General features: G+C 36.5%; 1 protein-coding gene and 1 long non-coding RNA gene across 2 annotated transcripts in view; one reads left to right on the top strand and one right to left on the bottom strand.

Moving 5' to 3' along the window:
• Positions 1 to 689: 689 nt before the first annotated feature.
• On the bottom strand, positions 690 to 4,891 carry LOC132536571 (uncharacterized). The gene is made up of 2 exons (XR_009548096.1): positions 4,758 to 4,891; positions 690 to 4,099 (listed from the first exon to the last, which is right to left on the bottom strand). It is a non-coding gene; the product is annotated as an uncharacterized LOC132536571 (long non-coding RNA).
• VEGFC (vascular endothelial growth factor C) overlaps positions 4,528 to 24,291 on the top strand; it is a 99,852-nt gene continuing 80,088 nt past the window's right edge. The window contains exon 1 of the mRNA XM_007528266.3: positions 4,528 to 5,206. Within this exon, the coding sequence (XP_007528328.1) occupies positions 5,054 to 5,206 (153 nt within the window). The 5' untranslated portion in view covers positions 4,528 to 5,053. The remainder of the gene's footprint in view (positions 5,207 to 24,291) is intronic.

The raw sequence follows: 24,291 nt of genomic DNA, 5'->3' as shown, positions 1-24,291 counted from the left end.
ATATTCGACAGTAAATACAATAGTTTGCACATGCATAACATTTCTCAGTTTTCCATATAACAATACAACCCCCACTAGGTCCTCTGTCATCCTTCTTGGATCTGTATTCTCCCCACCCACCTACCCCAGAGTCTTTTACTTTGGTGCAATACGCCAATTTCAGTTCAGTTTCTACTTGTGTTTTCTTTTCGATCTTGATACATCTTTAGATATCTTATCCTTGGAAATTCATTGACTTTAGTTAAAATACAAAGATTATATATTATGTGTTATTTAATTTTAATTTAGTTGTTAATTATAATGTAGGCTTTTGCTGGACTTAGGACTTCCCTATGCACATACAATAGTTTGCACATGCATAACATTTCTCAGTTTTCCATATAACAATACAACCCCCACTAGGTCCTCTGTTATCCTTCTTGGATCTGTATTCTCCCCACCCACCTACCCCAGAGTCTTTTACTTTGGTGCAATACGCCAATTTCAGTTCAGTTTCTACTTGTGTTTTCTTTTCGATCTTGATACATCTTTAGATATCTTATCCTTGGAAATTCATTGACTTTAGTTAAAATACAAAGATTATATATTATGTGTTATTTAATTTTAATTTAGTTGTTAATTATAATGTAGGCTTTTGCTGGACTTAGGACTTCCCTATGCCTTGCAGATTTAGTGGTTTTTTTTTGGGGGGGGGGAGTGGAGATGAGAGAGTGGGGGTAGGGTGGGCTGCATTGTTTTGTTTTGTTTTATTTTACCAGAGCACTGAACAGCTCTGGTTTTTGGTGGTGCTAGAGATTAAGCCTGGAACCTTTACTGTTTCAGGAGTTAACCTTTTTATTTCCCCTGCATAACAATTATGCTATCTCCTTGTCTGCTCCTCTCCTTTATAGATTCTGTGTTTTGTATTAACTAATGTCTTCTTGAAAAACATTAAAAGTATTTGTAAAAAATTAAAGTATTTGTGAGTCCATCAGTCTTAGTTCTCCATTTATTTTATGACAGCTTTTCTAGGAACTGGGGTTCCCCTGTCCCACCCCCAAGCTTTTCAAATAATTGAGAAAGTGTTACTTAAGCACTAAACCCACTTATGATTAAGAGGAATTCATCCTTACCAATTTTTTTTAATACCAGTAAGTCTTTTTTAAACAACCCCCCCAAATTATATTTAATAAAGGAGAATGCTTTGACAAATAACCAAATAACAACAGGATATTTTGACAATTCCTTACTTAGGTATTAGCTCAAAACAAAACAGATAAAAAAAATCAATTGTAGAATAATTGTAGTTATAGAGGATTTGGACCAAATAAGTTAATGTTCAGGGTGATAGGGCCATAGACAGGTAAGTTTTCAAATTGGGAATTGAGAAGATTTGGGCATATTTCATGATACAGTAAGTAGTTCAGGATTGGTTGACATAGGTATGAGGGGTTTTGATAAGTAACAATTATTGACAAGCAAACTTTTTGCAAGAATGAGATTACTTTCTTCAATAAATTGATTTATGGGCATCTCCTGAAGCAAACAGTACATTTAATTACAAGTTTGGCATCTACCTTTTCCAAACTAAAATTTCCTCTAAGAAACAACTCCATCACATTGACATAACTAGCTAAGTATCGTGTTCATAGATTATCTAAATTCTCAAAGGGCATTATATGCTGGATGGTGGCACACCCTATGTTACCATGTGCAAGTGCCAGGGTTCATGTCCCCGATCTCCACCTGTGAATAGAAAGCTTCACATGCAGTGAAGTAGTGTTGTGGGTATATCTCTGTCTCTCTCCCTCTGTATCTGTTTCCCTCCCTTGTCAATTTTTCTATGTTATGTAAAATAAAAAATAAAATTAAAAGAAAGAAAAAAGGGGAAGGGGAAATGGCTATTGGGAGTGGAAGTGTCAGAGTACAGGCATGGAGCACTAGCGATAACCCTGGTGGCAATAAAAAATAATAAAAAAGATAAGACATTATAAACTCAAGAACTATAAGATAAAACCAATGAAATACCTAAAATAATTATAGTCACAAGCACAGAAAAAGTGTCAATAATTATAACTGAGATTTTTATCAAGTCATTCCCAAACAATATTCAAGTATGATATTTAATAAGCTCAGTGATTCCTTTTTTTGTTGTTATTGACCTGGTGTATAGTGGTGCTGGAACTGAATATGGAGTCTTAGAGCCTCAGGTATGACAGATCTTTGCATAACCACTATGTTATCTCTCTGGAAAAATTTATTATTTTTTTAACCAGAGTACTTCTTTGTTCTGACTTACAATGATACCTGACATTGAACCTTGGATACATGAGCTTCTGATATGATATTAATTATTTTGCTTAGCCATTGTACTATCTTCCTGGTCCAACTATAAGTTCACCTACTATACAAGAATCTCTTCTGATGGACTCAAACACCTGTTTCTGAAATTTCCCATTATTTTTACTCCCAGTGTAAGTGGACAATCACTACTATAAAGAATGGTAAGAAACTGAGGAATACTTGTGCAGGTAGAGTGAACGTCTTGCCATAGTTGTAGCCAAGATTTGAACTCTGGCACTGCGTGGCAATGGGGGAAACTCCAGTACTGTGTGTCTCTCTCTTTCTCTGACTACTTGAATGTTAAAAAATAAAATAAAATAAAATGAATTGAAATCCAAAAGCACAAAATCACACATGAAGTCCCCAGGCATCTGCTGGTCTTTCTTTAGTACTCCCCCTCCCACCTTCTTTTCTTTACATTTGATTAGTAACAGAAGACAAACATGGTCATTAGATCAAACATACATCCCTCAGAAGATATGAAAAGTAAATAATACAGACTGAACATCAACACTTCAAAATACATCCACCATATGGGGCAATGGATTGATTCTAAAAGAATGGAGCTTAATGATAAAGAACAGAGTTCAAACTTTGGGCACAATAAGGTAATTTTCCAAATGCAGGGTGATAGAGATGTAATTAAATGACAATATCAAGGCAAAATCCTTGAGGAATTAAATTGGGAGTCTGAATAAACACTGTTACTTAGCTGCCAGAAAATAAACTTGATCCAAAGTTGCAAGAACAAATGAAAAATATCTGAATAAGGAAGACCCTCCCTACAGGCTTGGTGGGATACTTAAGAATTCAGCCATGCTTTGAATTGTATACTACATGGGATACATAAATTAGGCCTTGAGTCTCGAATTTGGAGCTATCTTACTAAAGCAGGGAGAAGCTGTGTAAAGTCCAGATGTCAATAGCAATGGATAGATGGAAGAAAATTCTTCTCAGCAACGTTGACCATTAAAAAGGGAATCTGTAGCCACACATAGCACAGGCTTTTTTTTGTCCCCAGAGGTATCTTAAGCGTTTAAGTAGTAAAAGATGGGTGAAGAGAGTTAAATCAAATAGAGTGGAGTCAGATGATGACACATTATCTTCTTCAGCTAAGATTTTATGAATCTATATGATCAGTGTGTTCAAAAATAGTTGGGGGGGGGGAAGGGAGCCTTAGTATGTTCTGTAAATTGTTGAAATTCAATGCCATGGTCATCTGCAACCTGCTTACTGTGGTCCAGAGAGGCAGAAGGCTTATGTTCTCAGGACAGCAAGCAGCCCCTGGGAGATTTTCCAAGGGGAGAAACAGTCACTTTTCTGCAGATGTCATTTCCTACAATATGCTCAACACATGTCTCTCTTTATTACCACCACCCCCACCCCCCACCCCAGATCTGTTCTCATTTAAACCCAGCTCTTCATCGAAACAGTCTGTATCTCTTTATATGCTTCTTGAAGACTCTGGTCCTTCTTCCCCATCTGGTAGAAGTTTCAAAGGAATCATTAGCATCCTTCCCTCAGACAGCCTGTGCTGCTTTCTGTGACCTCCTCCAGCTGCTGCTTTACTAGGCAACTACTTCTTAATTCTTAAGTTACTCAGAGGGAAAAAAAGGGGGGGGGGGCAGTGTAGGGAGGGTCGCTGCTGGTTCCAAGGTTTCCGCGGGTTCCCGCCATTGTGATGCCTTTCTCTGGAAACTTTTCTAACTTCGGAGCTATTTCCATGGCTGGAGCAGGACCTCGCGCAGGGCCAGGTGCACCTGGAGCTGGACAAGAGCTGCCAAGGAAAAGACAAAGGGTCGGGCTCCCTCCTTCCCACCAGACCAACTTTTCTCCTGCTCTCCATTTGGCCAAGTGTGGTGGCTGAGTCGCCTCCAGAGCAAGCCCTGCAGACCGCCAGCCCTGAGAATGAACTTGCAGCAGCAGTGCCCTGTGAGGACCTGGGGAGAAAGGAGGAGTGGGGGTGGGGGTGGGGGACATGCGGGGTGGGGCAGCTGGGGAGGAGGAGAGGGAAGTGGAGAGCTGGATCGAGAGGGCTTCCGAAGGAAAAGTGAGAGAGGGGAGGGAAGCCGGGGCTCGGCCCTTTCTCTCACATAAGCGCAGGCAGAGGGCGCATCAGTCATGCCCTGCCCCTGCGCCCGCCGCCGCCGCTGCCGCTCCGCACCGCACACACTGGAGGCTCCCGAGCCGCCGGGACTCGCCGCCGCGCTCCGCCCGCCCCCTGCACCTCAGCAGCCGCTTCTCCTGCAGCTCGGGCGGCCCCGCTCCTTTCACTTTGGTGCAGGGGAGGGAAGCCGGGGGCGAGTGCTCCCAGGGCTTCCGAGGGGAGTGAACGTGGAGACGGGGGGGTTCAGGCTGTGCCCCCTTCTTCTTTGCAAAAGAGCCCCAACATAGACGCACCGCGAGGAGCTGTCCCCCCACCACCCTCACCGCACCTCGCGGGCTGCGAACGCGGGGAGCTCGGATGTCCGGTTTCCTGTGACACCCCGCGCCTTTCCCTGGCACCGGCCCGGGGAGTGACTGCAGAGTTGGGCACGCCGAACCTCGTACCCGCTCCCGCCACCTCCGGCTCTTCCACCGTTTGTGGGGGGCGGGGGCACCCTGGGGAGGTTCTTCCGGGGGGCAAGTGATCAGGAGGGAACCGTAGCCTCGAAGGGGCGCACACGCCCCCCTTCCCAACCCTGCCCCCCCCCACCAGCGGACCGGCCTCCCCGCTCCCGGTCCTTCCACCATGCACTTGCTGGGCTTCTGCTCTCTGGCGTGTTCCCTGCTGGCCGCTGCGCTGCTCCCGGGACTGCGAGAGGCCCCCTCCGCCGCCGCCACCACCTCAGAGTCCGAACCCAGCTTCTCCGAAGCGGAGCCCGACGCAGGCGAAGAGGACAAGGTAGGGGGCGTGGGGGTGCCAGTCCAGTGTCTGGGATGAGGGTTCCTAACCCGGATCATGGATTTTGAGAATGTGGGGGTGTTGTGGAGGACGTGCGCAAAGCTAATAAGCGCGTGTTCTTTGCTTACAACTCCTGTATATTGCAACCAAAGTTGTGGAACTGAGTGTATGCATGCTCCCTGGGAAGAAAAGTTTACTTCTCTCTCTCTCTCTCTCTCTCTCTCTCTCTCTCTCTCTCTCTCTCTCTCATAGAAAATTGCTACTAAATGTGAAAGAAAGTTGCATGGACGAGGAATTCAAACATGATGAGTAGGGGCGATCGCTTAACCTGTTTGATATTTGAGACTTATTTGAGAATGATCTACGAGGGTGTCAGGGGATCTTGAATCTCTCTGCCCTGGGAATCAGGCTATTGATGGAGAGTTCATTCTGGCGGAGTACTGCTATTTTCTTTCCCTAGCAAAGCAGTGAGTCTGAAGAGCTCCTGGGGCGAGTTTGATGAGTCTACCCAGGCTTATTTCCCCAGAGTGCTCATTTTATCTCGAGCTTTAGGCGCTGTGTGTGATATTCGAAAGAGTGGAAAGAAATTTAGGATCCAAGCTTAGGGGGCTCCTCAATTAAAGATTGGTTTGAAGTTGGTCAAACATGTCATGCAACAGGATCTCAGATGTCAGTCGTGCCTAACTTTTCAACTGCATTTCTGATATATAGTCATCAAATAAGACAGGAAAAGTGTAGTGGATTTTTGTTTGTTTTTATTATGGTCTTTAAATAAGACCGGTTTAACTCTTTGCCTAAAATGTGCCTAAGTTATTTTTGAGATACTCTGATTTTCAAAAGCAATTATTTGTGCCTGCTTCTTACTCTTTTAAAAGAGTATGTATTTATCTAAAAGTTCAGACCTGAAATGAGGATGGATAGTATGCTTAGTAGAGTTCCTGAACTCTGAAGAAGTTTTATATTCCACACACTATGGCAAGTTGCAGTTCAAAACACTTGTCTTAGCCCTTGCTTTGAACTAGATTGTAGTGGTTTATTTCAACTGATGGCACGTGGAAAAGTGCCAGTTGGTATTACTGTCAGCTTGAAGTGGACTTTACATACTGAATGTGTAGAACTTAAATTGCTTCCCAAGTTACATTTTGAAATATACTTTAGGGTTTAGAAGACCTAAACATACAAGCTTTGTGTTTAAATTTGGGGGACGGGGTGTTAAACATCAGAATATGGAGATCAAAATATTTTTTAAAAAGCTTTCACTAAAAAACCGATATGCTGCATGAATTGTAAAATTAATTTTGATGTATACTTAATGAGTAGAGTATAAGTACTATAAGTACTGTCATGAGAATGTTTCCTGTCCTTAAATGGCACAGAAATGTAGCATGAGATAGACTAACTTCTGTAAATTTAATGTCTATTTACTTTCTGTTTTTGCAAAGTTAAACTATTAAAAGTATGTCTTAGAAAAGCAACTCTTTTCTATTACCTAGGATAACTTACTTTGGTTTACAATAAGAAAGTGTGAAGTAGGAAGTAAAATGAGAAGCTTTTCCTGATAAGCCAGGAGCTTCACACTAGGTCAGTCCTGAATGAATGTGCATATGTTATGTATAGATGAGCAGATGGAGGTTAAAGATTGAATCCATCTTAATTTTCAAAACTGACTCATTAGTGGAATAGCCAAATTTTCTCTTTTCCTTGAAAATCTTGATGCATATTTGAATCATTCACATGTTTAACATTGATTTTTATTCTATGTGGTGAATGTGGATGGGTGTTAGGAATAACATGGGATATTTTAAGTCTCTGGGTCACCTATACCACAGCAGTGTTTTATTCCTACACTTAAGTGTTCCTCAGTGGTGGAGTAAAGCCTTAGTAAGGCAGGGGACAATGCCTTTCAGTGTCTCCTTGCTATGAAACCTGCCATGACATTGCCCAGAGACAGGGACCAAAGACTCCATGTCACTCCCTAGTGGTCTAAACAGGCACCTATTTAGGACTTGAGCTCCAGGAGAAAAAAAAAAAAAGATTATGAATTTTGTGTGAACTGTATAACCTTCAAGAAGAGATTTCAGAGGGTAAATAGAAGACATTAAATTATGTTATCCCCAATAAATGCAATTTTGGTAATTTACACATAAATAGTATTCCTTGTAATATTTAATTTCATATCCCCATCCCCAAGACTAGATCAAAAATTGAAAGTAAAATCACAATGGAAATATGATCTCCTCTACTTATGGTTCATTCACCAGGTTTACTAGGTTCTTCTTTCAGGTTACTCCTGGTTGTATGACATATTGAAAACTCTAAAATGTGTCTATAAAAGGTATCAGCACAGCAAGTCTTTATATATGTGTTTGTGTATATATATATAATATATATTAATAATAATATATATATTCCAATTATGTAATTAAGGTTAGCTGACATGGAACAAAAGTAAATTTAAGTTATCAGACTGTCAGATTTCATAAAACTGAAGAAAGCTACAAAAGTTAGGGAAAAAAATAAATAACACCTGGTTGTTAAATCCGGTGATTTGCCATTATGGGACTAGGTAGAGTTTACTGTGACTGATTAGAATTAGAAAGTTAGATTTTAAGATAATAATTGACTTATGAATAAAAACAACTTATGTCATGAATATGCTTGTGAAACTTTTATTCCAGAAGCTGGTTGGATTGGTAGTAAAAAAACCTAGATAGACCATTATGCATTTTCAGATTTCCAAATGCAAGAAGTCTAGAAGACTGTATCTTTGTTAAACACCAAAAAAAAAAAAAAATGCTTAAGTATTTATAGTCTTGATCAAATTAAGTGACTAATATGTACGATCAAACATTAAGGAATAAATAGGTACATTTAATTTTATTTCCTCTTTTATATAACTAACTTTAAATATTCTTGCATTTACAGTTTAAAATAAAAATAGTTTCATAACATTGTTTTTATTGATTTACAATATTATAAAATCCTGGTGGTATAGTTCCATACTATACTAACTATACAGGTGATTTATCATACCCACAATCAACACATGAAGTACATTAATAAAGATGATTTTTTAAAACTTACGCTAACACTGTAAAAGTCCATATGATTTATGGTCACCATCATAAAAAGCTTCCTAATAATAGCAACTAATTTTTGACATGCCTGATTTGCTTTCTACATTGTTTATAATTCTGCATATTTTTGTACTTTTTATTTACTGCTTCAGATTAATTAATGGTTATGTTTTTTCAAAACATCTGTTTCAACAATATGTTTTGAAATATGATACCGTGTTCTAAACTGCACCAGAATTCTCCAGTTGTTTCTACATTTTTTTTTCTTCCTGATGCCAGCCAAATCTTTGGGGTTGGACCTAGGAATATATAGATTTTTAAAAAGCATACTAATTTATTCACATGCACAGTGATAGGCTGTGACTCATTAATCTGTGGTGTGTGATAATGACTCATTTTATTGGTTTTTATGATCAACTTTATTATTAATGAGTGGGCAATGTAACCTACAAAGCACAGACACAAGGCTGCTATTTCTCCACTCTTCATGGAGCTCACAGTCCAAATGGAAAAAGAAATGATTTGTACAGTAAAATGCTGTGAGACATCAGGGAAATGGTACAAAAAGTTTATATTCTGAAGTTTGCATGACAGAGTCATTTGTGTGATCTGGCCAATCTGGGTGTCTTGAAAGAAAGGCAGGACTTGAGATGTAACTTGGATGTGAATTCCAACAGGTAACTACTTCAAAAACACACACACGCACACAAATCCCTTTTATGTCTTAGATGGGGTCAGAGGTTGGAAAGCAAGTAATATTATTTGACTGTAATTGTGAAAGGAAAGACACTTAAGTAAAAATTTGTTCCTGAAAATGGATAGAACCTCATCATGTATATATGGACTGAGCCAGTTTAAGGAATTTTAACATCATGCTGTATGTGTTATGTAGGGTTATTTATTATCTGAGTCACTGAAAGATGTAGGTACTATGAAAACTATTGAAGTCATATTTGAGATTGATCAGAGGTCCATGGACTTTTCCTAGTGTCATGGTCTACTTAAGAAGCAACAGTAGGGGATGTCTTTTTGTATGAAAAAGTCAGCCTAGAGTGGAAAAAAGTCAGTCTAGAGTGATGTCAAAAAATAACAAAATAAAATAAACAACAGTTAACAGTCTAGAAGATAAGTGATAAACAAGCAGAGTTGAGGCAGACCAGTAACCAGAGGAAAATACTGCTACAGAGGAAGTGCCCATGGCTCTGGTTTCATAGGAATAATAAGATGGTGAGAGAAATTAAAAATGTTTTAATCATAGGAAAATATTGTTCCTGAGTGTATTATGAGACAATTTCTGAAAAGAAACAAATTCTCACAGAAGGATGACAGGATGATGAAGGCATTATTGCATGGATCACTTAAGATTTTACCAGACTTAAAGTCTTTAGAGAATCAAAAGAAGCTTTACATATGTATATTTCACTAAAGAAAAATAATTGTCTAGGGTCAATGGGATTAAAACTGTGTAATATACTTTAAGTATTGAGCATTGAGTATTTGACAACTATTACTAACAATAATCTCTTTAAGGGAAAATTAAGAGTATGTATATCCTGCTACCCTATACTGGAAGTGAAAAAGCAAAGTTAAACCTATTAATGTAGTTATAAAATTTAGTTATTCACTCAGTCTCCTTTTTTGCTTTATACTGCAGAACTCATGACACTTATCCAATACACTTCAATTTTCTGTAGTTTTTGGCAGCAATTAACCATCATTTTTTGAAAGGAAGGAAGGTCAGTATCAGAGAAAAATGAAATTTCTGTGAAAGTGGAAACCTCTGAGCTCTCTTCCTCATTTTGTATAAATTTATGTTTAAGTCTCAGCCCTGTACACTCTAAGAGCCCCCTTGTTGAGGAAGGCCAAAGACTGCACAACTGAGTGACTGCATTCTTTTTTTTTTTTTTTTTTTTGGTTGACATCGCTGAAGCTTCACTACTGTGAGCTTTTTCAGAAAGCAAGACAATCAAAGACAGAGGAAAAGACACCACAGCATCAAAAACTTTCTCTAATTCAATGGGGCTAGGACTTGAGCTGACTTATTCAGACAGAGAGACAGAAAGGGAAAGATACCACAGCACTAAATCTCCCCCAGTGCCGTAGTATACCCATGTGATACATGTGATCTCCCTAATAACAGTGTAGATGCTATACCAGGCGAGTTATCTCCCTGGCTCCTTTTTTTTTTTTTTTTCTTTTTCTTTACCAGAGCACTGATCAACTCTGTCTTTTGGTGGTGCAGGGGATTGAACCTGGGAATTCAGAGCCTCAGGCATGAGTATCTTTTTGTAGAACCATAATGCTATCCACCCCACTCTCTGCCTTTCTATACATTGCATCAACTTGAAAGTTTTCTTTGCAAAACTAGAAGGCACAAAGCCATTACCACCCTTTTGTAAAGTATATCCCCTGAAATATGTAAAAAAAAAACAAAAACTCTAACATTTGCTAATTAGACCAAAAAGGATAAGTTATAGACTCATACCAAAAACTTGAAGACAGGTACACTATTTGTAAGGCACACACAGTCATTTTATGCATTTATTTATTCAATTAATGTCTTAGGAAGAACTAGACTTTCCACTATTTAAATTTATATGAGCAACTAAAGGTTGTTATCTTGGAAGAAAAAAAAAAAGAAAAAGCTCTATCTTACTTTTGGGTAAATCATTTGAACATCAGCCATCACCTATAATGAAATATGATGATAAATATCTCATGAAAGTATACTGAAAAACAAAATATAGTTACCTGTTAATACTATTAGCAAAGTGTACAGGATATTGCAATTATAACCTAATTATTATGTAAACTCCTACATATAGAGATATGTATGGTCTCTAGAGAGTGATGTCAAATACTAAGCAGTGGTAAAGATACAGTATATCCTCATTTCTTTCACATCAGTTCCTGTATCCTCAAAACACACTATGTAGTAAAATCTAGGAAGTAGTTCTCCAGTTTGGGCCCATGTTAATGAGAAGTAGGAAGGCCAAGACTTCAATCTCAAGAACCCCAAAACTGGGAACCAGAAAAAGATTTCCCAAATCCACCAACCCTCACCCTTTCAGCTCAGTTTCAAAGGAGTGTAATAAAGAATCTTAAAGCTAAGCCCCTGATATCAAAATTACCTCTTATCGGGCAGTTTTGATAACTACTGTCTTTTAAATAAATGTCTGCCTGTCTAGTGTCTACTGTGCACAATTTAGACTAGTACAAAGAACTAAAATCCAAAATGAAGATGAATTGAGATTTTAATGTCCAAATCAAGAATCATTCAGTTGAGCAGATCTCTTAAAAGACAAGAGGCTGATAAAACACTTTGTCACATACTACAAGGAAAACTGTAAATGTAGGTGTAGTTACTGTAACTATGAACTTTTCAGTAAAGAAGCAGATACCTTGGAAAGGGGGACAATAATGCAATCCTGTACTGACACCATAGCTCACTTAGGTAGTGTTCTTGTATTATATTTTGGGTAGTGAGAAGTGATAGAAAGTACTGAGGTAATGCTATCTGTACAGTAAGAATATATTATCAGGACAGTCAGAGTGTGTTTGGGCAGCTAGAAGCAGACTCTGTTAGTCAAAAAGGTGTAAGGGAAGAAAGAGTACAATAGGGTGGAAAAATGTTAGGAACTGGAAACCAAGGCCCAACTCTGAGTTTCAGCTGAGAGTAACAGGAACCTCTGAAAATTCTTAATGATGTGCTGGAAGTGGTATTGTAAGGAGTTATGTCTGGCATTACGATGCAGCAGTGTCTCAAAAAGCCCACTAGAAATTGGACAAAACCTTCCAGAAGTCACTTTTAACTGCAGACTGCCTGAAAGTATCTGGCAGTGACTGTTCGTTTCACGCTGTTGACCACCCATATATGTTACTTGAAAGCTCTATATGCTCCTGATTCTTGAGGATGATAGTGATGTTCACTTTTGACTTACATAAGCACCCTTCACAGGACTATCTGGAAACGTTTATAAAATATATTAATAACAGACATCTTTGCTATTATAGCCTGCATTCCAAACAGAGCAAGCTGTGTAAACAGTGGTTATGCTTAGATACCCACACGCACGTGCACGCGCACGCACACACACAGGCACACACTTCACGGGTTCTTCAAAATGCCAACGATGGCTTATCTTTATAATTACTTTATAGCTGCTTTTATATACATTGTTAACATGGCTGGAAATTTTACTCAAACTCAAAAGACACATATTAGGAAAATGAACATATTAAAAACAACTTTGTGTAAATAACAGTATGTCAAAATTTAAAAGGAAGGCTCTCAACAATTTAACTTTAACATTGTCTTTGTCTGGACAGGAGGAAAAAAGAAAAAAAAAATGGAGTAGAAGAGTGGCTTTATAGTTTCTACTGTGAAGACTTTGTTTAGCCATTTATGTTGTCTTAAAATTTGGTCTCCAAACTACCATTTTCTCCATCTTTTATGTAATATTAATGCATGTAATTATAAGTGGTGAATACTGAAAAGCAGGCTAGCGTTTTTCTGAATGTAGAACCAAGGCATTTTGCTTTGTACTTTTATAATGCTGCCTAAAAGAACTTTCTGTCAGTATCTTCATTTGTTTTGGTCACATTAACTTAATTTTTACATGGTTCAGAGATGTAACAGTGCAGATGAACAGACAGTGCAGCTGATGAGAGCTCAGGCTCTAGAACATGACTTTCAGTGTTAGATCTTGACTATGTGAGTGCATGTGTTGCCTTTGCCACTTAGTACCTGTGTGGTCTGGAATGCTACTTAATGTCTTTCTGCTTCCTTAAATGGACATTGAAGATAAGAAAGTTTGTTTTGTATATTCTCAAAATATCTTCCAAATAATCCATATAGAAAAAAAAATCTGTTTTTAACATCTACCTATCTACCCATGACTAGACATTAGCACTATAACTGGCACTTAGGAGATAATTGTTTCTTTCATTGAGTTAAGATTTCATCATCAGAAAAATAATGTAGAGATGTATGATCACCTGTGCATCCCCAAGTACCTAAGTTATTGTATTTTTGTAAGTTTACTAATAATTTCCTGATTTTTAAATACTATGTAATATTGACTTTTGGTTTTGTGACATGAGCGAAATCCACTGTTTAATCATATATTGTAGAGAGACATGCATTGTAGTTCCACTTACAATATCTTATTTTATCTTTTGTTTAAATATTTCATCTATTTATTTATTTTAATGAGGTAAATACAGAGAGGAGAGAGAAAGAGATACATACCAGAGCACAGTTCATCTTTGGCTGATGGTGGTGCTGTGGAGTGAACCTGGGACCTCAGTGTCTCAGGCATAAAAGTCTTTTCAGAGAACCAGCTCTGCATGTAATGATTTTTTTTATCTTTCTTATTTGTCCCAGCTTGTGTCTATGTTTGAGGATGACACCTTTGAAGGTCCTGATATTAGCCCACTGGTTCAAGTAATAGGAGGTGATGTTCATTCTCTGAAGTATTCTGTATTTAAATCATTTGGTATACACAGGATTTCTGTAATGCCTTTTTATTCCTCCCAAACCCAACATACATACTTTCAAAGATTATTTTCAAGTTTAAATTTCTATTAAGAAATTTAGACATTACCACTTTAGTGTGTAAAATCATTGAATTTTTATACTGACACAGTTGGGCATTGGCACACTGGGTTAAATGCACAAAGTAAGAAGCACAAGGAACCATGAAAGGATCCCAGTTCAAGCCTGCAATGGGGTCACTTCACAAGCGGTGAAGCAGGTCTTCAAATGTCTTTCTCTCTCCCACCTCTTCCACTTTATCTTCCCCTCTTTTCTCAATCTCTCTCTGTCCTATCCAAAAAAAAAAAAATGTTCACAGGAGAAGTGGATTCTTAGTGCAGGCACTAAGAATAACCATGGAGGAAAAAAAAAGAAAAAGGAAACATAAATATGCATTCTAAATATACAGTAAATTCATTCTAAAAATATCTACACAATGAAAAATATGCTTTTGTGGTCCAGGAGATGGCACAGTGGATAAAGTATGAGGTCCTGAGTTCAATCCCTGGCAGCACATGTACCAGAATGATATCTGGTTCTGTGTCTCCCTCTCCTCTTTCTCATGAATAAATAAAAAAAATATGTTAAAAAAAGAAAAATACGCTTTCACTGCATAAAATATAAGGAAAATGTAATAATAGAACACAAGGGTTTAATATGTGGGTTTTTTTTTTTTGCTTAGAAAGTAACATATGATTACATCCTTTCTTCTGAGTCCTCTTCTAGAATGGTGGCCAACACTATCTCCCATCTGAATGGCATTGCTCTAGAGAAGGTCTGGTCTACTCTTAGGGTGAGTCTCAATTTAATCACAAGTGGATTTTGTTTGATAGTTCTGTTATCCAGATTGCTAAATGGTCAATTAAACACTAGGAAGTTTTTGGTCATCACAACAGAACACATTATAGTGATAATGTGAGTTGGGTTGGAAGTGGAGCCAGGGATTGAAGAGATGTGAACAGGTAGGAAAAGGAAGTTCACAGTAAGTGTATACAGAATTCCATGCTGTTCAAGAGCTAATGCTACTTATTTATTTTTATTTCATAACATCTTGTGAGTATTCACTTCTTAAGATTCCAGGAAAGATCTTACTTGAAGTACTTTAAGAATTTTTGATCAAATATTCTATTTATAAACAGAGTTGTTTTTTTTCTTCTGAATCTGGAATACACTTTTGACCACTAAAAATACATTGTTCAACATGTAAATGAGTAAAGAGTTAAGATGCACACCACCTATACAAATTTGCATGTACCTATGTGTACTACCCATGAAAAATGTATATGTTGATACTGGTAAGATTTTTGAAGGTGATTTTCATATTTAAATTTCAGCATTAGAACTCTATGCAATTTTGTAAGGTGATGCTTTGTACTTTAATGATATTTTTAAATTTTTAACCTTTTTATTTTTATTATTGGATAGACACAGAAAGAATTTGGGAGGGGAGGTTGAGATAGAGAGGGGGAGAGACAGAGAGACACCTGTAGCCCTGCTTCACCACTTGTGAAGCTTTCCCCTGCAGGTGGGGACCAGGGGCTTGAACCTGGGTTCTTGTGCACTGTAATGTGAGCACTTAACCAGATGCGCCACTGCCTGGCACCTTACTTAAGTGCTATTATATATCCCATTATAGAACATGAGCTTCAATGTTAATATAATTTTATTCACTGTGATTTTATTTTTGTTCTCATACTAACTTTTTTTTTTCTGATGAAAGCATATGCTGCTTACTTTGGAGGTGGTCACAAAAATAATTAAATGGCATTGTTAAAATGATATTTTATATGTAGAGAAAATGTTAATGATATTAATAGTACTTATGGTTTCAATTTATTGAAACACTTGAAATGATGACCACCTTACCAAAAAAAAAAAAAGTAAATAAAGAAAAGACTTTGACATCACAGTTGTTCTGGAACATTCTCTTACATATTAGTGTGTGCTGCTCATAAATAGGTCATACTACCTCCTAAAAACTGACTGGGAGTCTGGAAAGCTGATTGCTTATGGCATTCACAGTCAGCCAGCATCCAAGGTCTAACATCTTTTTCCAAAACAGCAAAAATAGTAATCATATTTTAACAGATATGTTTGTAATGGTCTTATACCTTTTCCTCAAGAAACAGTACATTTTCTTCCTGTTTATACTTAAGTGGTACCTTTTTACTAACCCCCAGTCTTCAGTCCTCCCGAAACAGAGTGAACACTTGACACACTGTTGATAAATTAAGCTGAACAGAGAGACATTGAGAGGGAGAGGGAGATAGGGTGGGAGAGAAAGAGACACCTGCAGCACTGCTTCATCACTCATGAATCTTTCCCCCTGCAGATGGGAACTTCAACCAGGATCATTATCCATAGTAATACATGCACTTAACCAGGTGCTCCACCACCCAGCCCCCAAACTGAAATCTTAATGACAGTAATCTTGGTTTTCTTTTAATGGAAATGACCACACAGCTGCCACAAATCCTGTGATTGAGTTCCTATAATCTGTAAAAGGGATTGCTATTTCCTGTCACTCAGAGTTCCTTCAAAGTAGCCAGTTAATATCAAATACCAGATGTGGGGCTGTTTTAAACCACTGTGGTTTACTTTACTATAATATCATTACCTACGTGGAATATTTTTAATTCTTTCTTTTTTGTTTGTGTTTGTGTGTGTATTTAGTTACTTTCTGCTTTTTGAAATCCTCTTCCAAGTTTATGCTTTGTAAAAAAAAAAAAGGCAACACTTATTTAGATTCATGTGTGCTTATGGGTCGTGATATTTATGACTTCCCTAAAAAACAAGCTAATACTTTTGGTCTCAGAGCCAATTTTTGATTTGGAGATGGTAGTGGTTCTTTGTTTTCTTTGAATCCTGAGTCTTTCTTTTTGATTTTGGCGTTCCTTAATGCCAAATTAGAATTTTTATCAAGGCCAAAATGATTTTTGAGTAATGACTATTACCCTTAAAATTGAGTAATTTGAAGCTGCTCTGGCTAGCCACAGATTTAGCAAATCATGATGTCATAAATTTTAAAATGAATGATATTTTTCCTTCCAGCCATTGATATCTTTGAGGCCTGTTTGGCTGGAGACCAAGTCTGTTTCACTTTAGAAAAAAATCATCTTTGTGCCATGGTCACTTGATCAGAGCATAGTTATATGACTGTACTTGAGCATCGAGTGACCCATAACAATGAACTGAAGATGGGCATACTTAAAGTTGGGCTTACCTTTTACTGTCATGCTTGTTTGACAATTAAGCACTTCTACAGTGTTATTTTTGTAATTACATTCTAGTGACTTATCATACTATGTCCTCTACTAAGGATTTGAATAGGATCTAGCATATTCTCTAGCATTAATATTAATAGCACTTAGGTAGTTTTATGTTTTATGAGTTTACCATCCACTATAAATTTTAGGTATATAGTTTTTTATTTTTAATTTTTATTAGTGATTCTGAGATTATAAGATAATTAGAAGTATGATTCCACACTATTTCCACTATCGAAATTCTTCCACAATCGAAATCCAACTCCCCCAACCCCTCCAGTGATAACAATCATAGTTCTCCCAAGATCACACTTATGGGTTGAGTATATAATAGCCGATTTTTATTTTTTCAAGTTCATATGCTTCAGTACTCTATATTGCATTTGTGAATGAAATCATCCCATAGCTGCCCTTCCTTTTTCCTCTTCCCTCAGATAAGCAAAACAGCTCTTGACTTCCTCAGATGTTGTACATTATTTCTTCCTTCTCAGTGATGGTGCAGAAACAAAGGTTTCTTGTCACAAAAGATCTGGGTCCCAGTGGAACTGGGGTTCAGAGCACTCTAATTATCTCCCTCTAATATTTTCTTCCTTTGGAAGTATGGACCACATGATCAGACTGATTTCCTTCTCTTTCCTCAGACTCCCTACTCAAAATATCTAGTACATATATACATATACATGTTTTTTCCCCTCTCTTTTGCAGTTTTAAACAGGAAATAATGTTAGTGTCATTGCTGCAATCCAACCTAGAGGTGCTCTTAGAGGAATCTCAAAATACCCCTTTCAGAAAACATCTGAAATTCAAGTTTTGCCAATTTAAATGCTTTTATTTTTATGTATTCCTTCCTTTATTTATTGGGTAGAGAAAGAGAAATAAAGAGGGAGATAGGGAAGGAGAGAAAAAGAGATACCTGCAGCACTGCTTCACTGCTCATGAAGCTTTAACCCTGCAAGTAGGGATCAGGGTCTTGAACCTGGGCTCTTGTACACTGTGACTCATATGCTCTACTATGTGCATAACTGCCTGGTCCAGGTTTCCCAGTTTTTTTAAGTTAAAAATGCCCTTGATGTTGATGTAGCTTTATTTTTACCTCTGTAAAATATCTTCAGTGTGGTAGGATGAAGTAGAGCAGGTTTGAAATTATCTTGAGATAATATTTCTGTAGCTCTTTGTGTTGGTAATGGATTCTCTCTTCCCAGCACTGCTTAGACTAATATCAGTTTGACTTCCTGTTTGAAAATTGAAGTAATTATTTCAATGTTAAAATAAAGCTAAATTAAATCTGTGATATTCAGATGACTCATATATTTTACTAGGTGCACATTCTTGCTCAGTGAGCGGATCCATAAATATGATAAGATACATGTTGCTTTCTTTCTTTTCTGCATTTTTTACACTTTTTAAGTCCTTATTTATTTATTATTGGATAGAGACAGAGAGAAATTGAGAGGGAAGGAGATAGAAAGGTAGAGAGACAGGGAGAGAGACCTGCTTCCCTGCTTCAACACTCATGAAGTTTTCCCCCTGCAGGTGGGGACCAGGGGCTTGAAGCTGTGTCCTTGCACACTGTAATATGTGCACTTAACCAGGTGTACCACCACCTGGCCTCCTCTTTTCTGTATTTTACTCAAATGTACTGTTTTTCAGTTAAATATTTTAAAATGTATTTCAAACAACTTGCTCCACACAAAACAAACATGTGCACCTCTGCCAAAAAGTGTTCATTGTACATTTACAGCACCTTCTGTGACAGCATGTCACTTCACAAAAAAACGTTCTCACCTATATTGATTTTTGTGCATTAAATTGAAACTAAAATTATTTTACAATGCCATATACTATATAGATTCTGTTACCTTTTCACTTCAGTACTTTTCTTCCACTATTTTCATGTATAAAAATGTTTTTATATTGGAGTGGCTTTGATTCTAATTCACTATCAGCTGGTCTTATGACTTAAAAAGATTATTGCGTATATTACATATATATATATATACACACATACATATATATATATATATATATATATATATATATATATATGTCAATTATCATTTGTTTCTTAGTTTCCCACCTTAGTAACTATAAGGACAATTCAAGCTTTGTAAAATAATGGAATCAAACTTGTTTTTTTAAATATATTAAAAGTGTTTAATTATCCATTAGTATGAATAAATATAAGGAAATATTTTTATAGAGATATAAGAAACAACATTGTAAAAAATGGGAAACTCTTAGTAAATTGGAAAGGTTAAATTTCTACATATGTAGACGACAAGAGTATTTTGTATCTAACCAGATGTTCCATAGCAAGTTTTGAAATGTGATTAAAAATACACACAGGCAATAGTGCAACTGTTCAAACATACAAGATACCATCCATGAGTACCCAGGATCAAGCCCCCACCTATAGGAGGAAGCTATATGAGCAGTAGAGCAGGCTACAGGTATCCCTCTCCCCTCTCTCCCTCAATTTCTGATATTTTAATAACAGACGAAAAATTTAAAAGGAAAAAATGACTACCAGGAGAGGTGTAGGCACCAAGCCCTAGAGATAACTCTGGTGTCAAAACAAACCCACAAACAAACAACACTGGGGTCATATTTTGTGATAAAAATCTATTCTTTATTCAATGAGACTGGCAACTAGGAAATGACAGTAGTTTATGATAGCCCTCATAAGTTTAACTGTTCAGTGAAATAACTTGCTATTAGGTCTAAATTCTTTAATTAGACAATTCCTATTTGACTCAACATTTGATAATAATATAAGTTACGACACTAAATGATTTGAAACTCTCAAGCTTTGATTGTTGGAGAATTTATTTTTCTATTACTTAGTATATCTTAAACAACAGTTTTGCTTCTCACTTTTCTATAAGGTGTCTTATTTGACTTACTTGTTCTTTTCCTAAATATGTTTTTCTTTGCTGTTGGTGTTATTTTTTTCATGCTTGTAATTATCAGTACAAGCTAATATCAATAAAAACTTTTTAATTTTCAGCATGTTTTAGGTATGAAACCTCACCAGCAGATAAACCTACCATGAGAAAATTGATTTGACCACAACTAGAGCATCAACTTGTGATATTGTTTTCTGTTCTCCAGGGTTGTTTTTTTTTCTACTTGTGCATTAACATGTATAAAGTTCAGTATTTTGATAATAATAATTGTGGACAAAATACAAATCTTTCATTTTGATCTGTAAGCAGAAAAAAAATTAAGTTCTGAGATTAGAAGAATTATTTAGACTTTGAACTTGACATAAAACGTCATAATAAAGAACAAGAATTTTAGGCACCTGTAATTTCAAGAACCTGTTATTTACATATGCCAAGAATTTTTTTTAAATCCACATCATCACTTTCTAATATTTATTGATTTGTTCTTCAAGAACTTACAACGATCTCTGTGTCACTGTTTAAAGTATTAAATAAAATTTGGGGAAATCAATGTAATGAAAATTTGAGACACAAATTTTATGTATTTAAACTTTCATATATATGATTGTAATTCATTTTTAGGGGCCATAAATATAGCCCGGAGACAAGAATGTGGACCTAAACCAAACAACTAATTAAGCCCATGGAAAAGCTATGACAGAGTCCATGCAGTTGTTTGAAAAGTTCAGTGGATTTAAAGGACCTCTTCCTGGTCAGTAGCAGCAAATAGTATTAACTATTTTTTAAATGAACAAACAGAGTAACTGGGTTACTTGCAATTTTTAAAAATATTTTATTTATTTTTGAGAGAGACACATACAGAAACACCAGAGCACTGCTCAGCTCTGACTTATGGTGGTGCGGGGAATTGAACGTGGGACTTTGGAGCCTCAGGCATGAGAGTCTGTTTGCATAACCATTATGCTATCTCCTCCGCCCAGACCTGTAATTTTAAACATTACGAAAAACTACTACAGTATAAATTCTTCAATGACACTGTTCTTAACACATAAACATTATATATATGCGTACATACATATGTATGTATATAAAGCCAAACAATATGATATCCAAAACTTGTATGAATGAATGTTCTGTTTTTGCCAAAATTTGAGGGTTATAACATATTTTACTTATTAAAATACAGCCTTGGAGTCATGGGGTCAGGATCAGGCAGAGATGATCCCTCTTTGTCCCTATGTAAAACCTCAAAGCTCTTGCTAAAGCGCTTGTAGAGTTAAGTTTGTATGTGGTCTTGGCAACATCTGTGAAATATCACAGGGAATACAGGGCCTGCTTTTTTCTCAGCACACACTTGATCACATGTATGATGCCTTAATTCTGATGGATCCTTTTCATTTTCTTGGTGTGACGCAAAGACTTAATTAGACATTTTAAATGTAGTCGGCACCAAATTGTGTCTGAATTCTTGTAGACTCAAGTTAAAAAATTATTTCTGCTCTTCCTTTGTAGGTGGTATTGCCACGAAATTGTTAATAGCCAAATAAAGTATAAGACAAAATCTAGTAGGGGGTTACGGGAAAACTTTCACTTTCCTCAAATGAGACACTGTCTTTTTATTTTCTCCTCTGGGAATCAAGCAGTATTTTACAGTTCTCAAAAAGTACTTTAAGCCTATTAAAATCACACTTTTAAACTAAAGTATACTAAGCATTTTAATAATTATTGTGAACTGTAGGTGTACTATAGAGTGACTTTCTAAATTTTATGCTGTGATAGCCTTACTCTTTTAACTTAAGAATGAAGTTAATTTATAATTTTTTCCCAAACATTCTTTACCTTTCTAATTGCTACTTTTTAAATATGGTGTTTGTATTTTATAAATTATTGAAGAAACTTTACCCTATTGTCATATTTCAATTAAAAAAAAACTTCTGTTAGGAAGGTTCTACCATTTGCCTCTTCTTTCTGTAGAAAGTGTTAATTGCTTAGGATTAACCCCTGGTCAACTCTTAATTGTCTGGGAATGGTAAGGAGTTAGAACACACAGAGAGAATTCTCTTAAGACTTAGAGAGAATGAAAGTTGGATAAGAGTAAGGACTGACAGAAAAATGTACAAACAAGAAAATGTTTTCTTATCTTTATTCATGCTGGAAAATTAAGCACCTGAATATTTTTAAAGTGTGTTCACACCTAGGATTTTTGCAAGCTTGAATCTGTTAGTTTAGTTATCAAGACGGGAAATTAGGAATCAAGACGGGAAATTAGGAAGGAATGCTAATTTAAATGTAAAACAGCTGAAGATACAATGAAGCCTATATAAACCTGTCTTCTCATCTCTCAACAAATGCTTACAGATGCTACATGAACTGTTTTAACTACAGTTATAAAACAAAGTGGAATGTTTAGAGGTGATTCCAAAAATGCAATTGGTTATCAAGGTATTCATTCTTCAGAAAAGCTCTAACCAATAGAAAATTTAAATATATACAGTTAACTTTTTTTTCTTTTTTACCAGAGCACTGTTCAGCTCTGGCTTATGGTGGTGCGGGGGGACTGAACCTGGGATTTAGGAGCCTCAGGCAGAGAGTCTTTTTACATAACTATTATATTATCTACCCCCGCCACCCTATGTAATTACCTCTAAATTAAATATATGCAATTTAATTATATATACAACTAAGTATATACAATGAACTCTTTTACACTGATGAATTTTGAGTTAACATCTATATGGAGAAGCTCCTATATAATACATAGTGGAAAGATAAACTTTTTTTTTTTTCATTGGGAGGTTAATGGTTTACAATATCGTAAACCATTACAATAAATGGCTGGCACATGGGAACAATTCTCATCTCATCAAGATAGGTGTCTGCAAAACACTTCTACTCCCAAATCATCATGTACCAGGACCTGACAACCCTCTCTCTCCCCCACCTTTCTCCCTGTCTTCCAGAGTCCTGTCCTTTGGTGCAATACACCAAATCAGTCCATGTTTTACATTTATGTTTCCCCTTTCTGTTCTTGTTTATTTTCTTACTTTATTTTTTAATATTTATTTATTGGCTAGAGAGAGAAAGTGAGAGGGAAGAGGAGAGAGAGAGAGAGACTGAGAGACTTGTAGCACTGCTTCACCACTCATGAAGCTTTCACCATGAAGGTGGGGACTGGGGACTTGAACCCAGATTCTTGTGCAAAACAGCATGAGCATTCAACTATTCAACCTGGTGTGCTACTGTTCAAACCCTGTGTTTTTGTTTCTTAAGTTCCTCCCATTAATGGGATCATCTCATATTCATCCTTCTCTTTCCTGCTTATCTCACTTAGCATGATTCCTTTAAGCTTCATCTAAGGTTAGGTGATGAAGGAGAATTCAGTTTTATTAATAGCTGAGTAGTATTCTGTTGTGTATTAATGATAGTTCATTAACTCATCATATTTTTCTTTCAGTTAGATTTTTCTTTTTTTATATTTTATTTATTGTAATTTTAATGAGAAAGAAACAGAAAGAGGGTAGGAAGGGGAGAGGGAAAGAAAAGATAAGGGAGAAAAGGAGAGGGAGAAAGAGACCAACCAGAGTACTGCCAGCTCTGATGTATAGTGGTGCTGGGATTGAATCTGGGACCTTTGAGCCTCAGGCATGTAAACTTTTTGTACAATCATTATGCTGTTTCCCCAACCTTAGATTTTTTTTTTTTTCCTCATCTGTGAAATTTTGAAACTAGAACTCACTGGCCAAGCTACAGTGGTCTGGAAAGATTAAAGATTTTACACTTGACAAGTCTTCTCCCTAAAGGCTGTTTCCTCAGCTGTGAATTTACTAGCTTCGATTTCAGGGTAAATGTCTTAAGCTCATTTCTGCCACATTATTTCCCATCTGGGAGAACTGTTAACCTATCTGTATTTGAACACTGTGTACTCACATCTTAAAGCATTTTGACTAAAGCTGTTATTAAAATCTGATCAATCTCATTAACTAGCCTGAGACTGGTGAGAATAGATATTCTTTCTGACAATCTACAGAATAAAAATAAAGATATATCAGGTGCAGAAAGCAACATTAATTCATATATTCTAATGCCTTTCTTCAAGACATAATCTGGAGATGAAGGCATATTTTCTCTTACTGAGTTTATACAGGAAGACCATTTTAATCCCAACTTAGCTTGATCATATTTTTCTGTTTCTTGGTCCTTTGAAGAATATGAAATCTCCAATTTCACTTTCTTTTGTCTTATATGGCACCTCCACATATATGCAAAGATAATTTTCTGCCACAAAAATAAATGTTCAACA

The sequence above is a fragment of the Erinaceus europaeus genome, chromosome 2, assembly GCF_950295315.1.
Source record: "Erinaceus europaeus chromosome 2, mEriEur2.1, whole genome shotgun sequence".
In the NCBI taxonomy this organism is placed as follows: Eukaryota; Metazoa; Chordata; class Mammalia; order Eulipotyphla; family Erinaceidae; genus Erinaceus; species Erinaceus europaeus.
The sequence above is the reverse complement of the archived record's forward strand: the minus strand, read 5'-3'. Positions and strand labels throughout refer to the sequence as shown.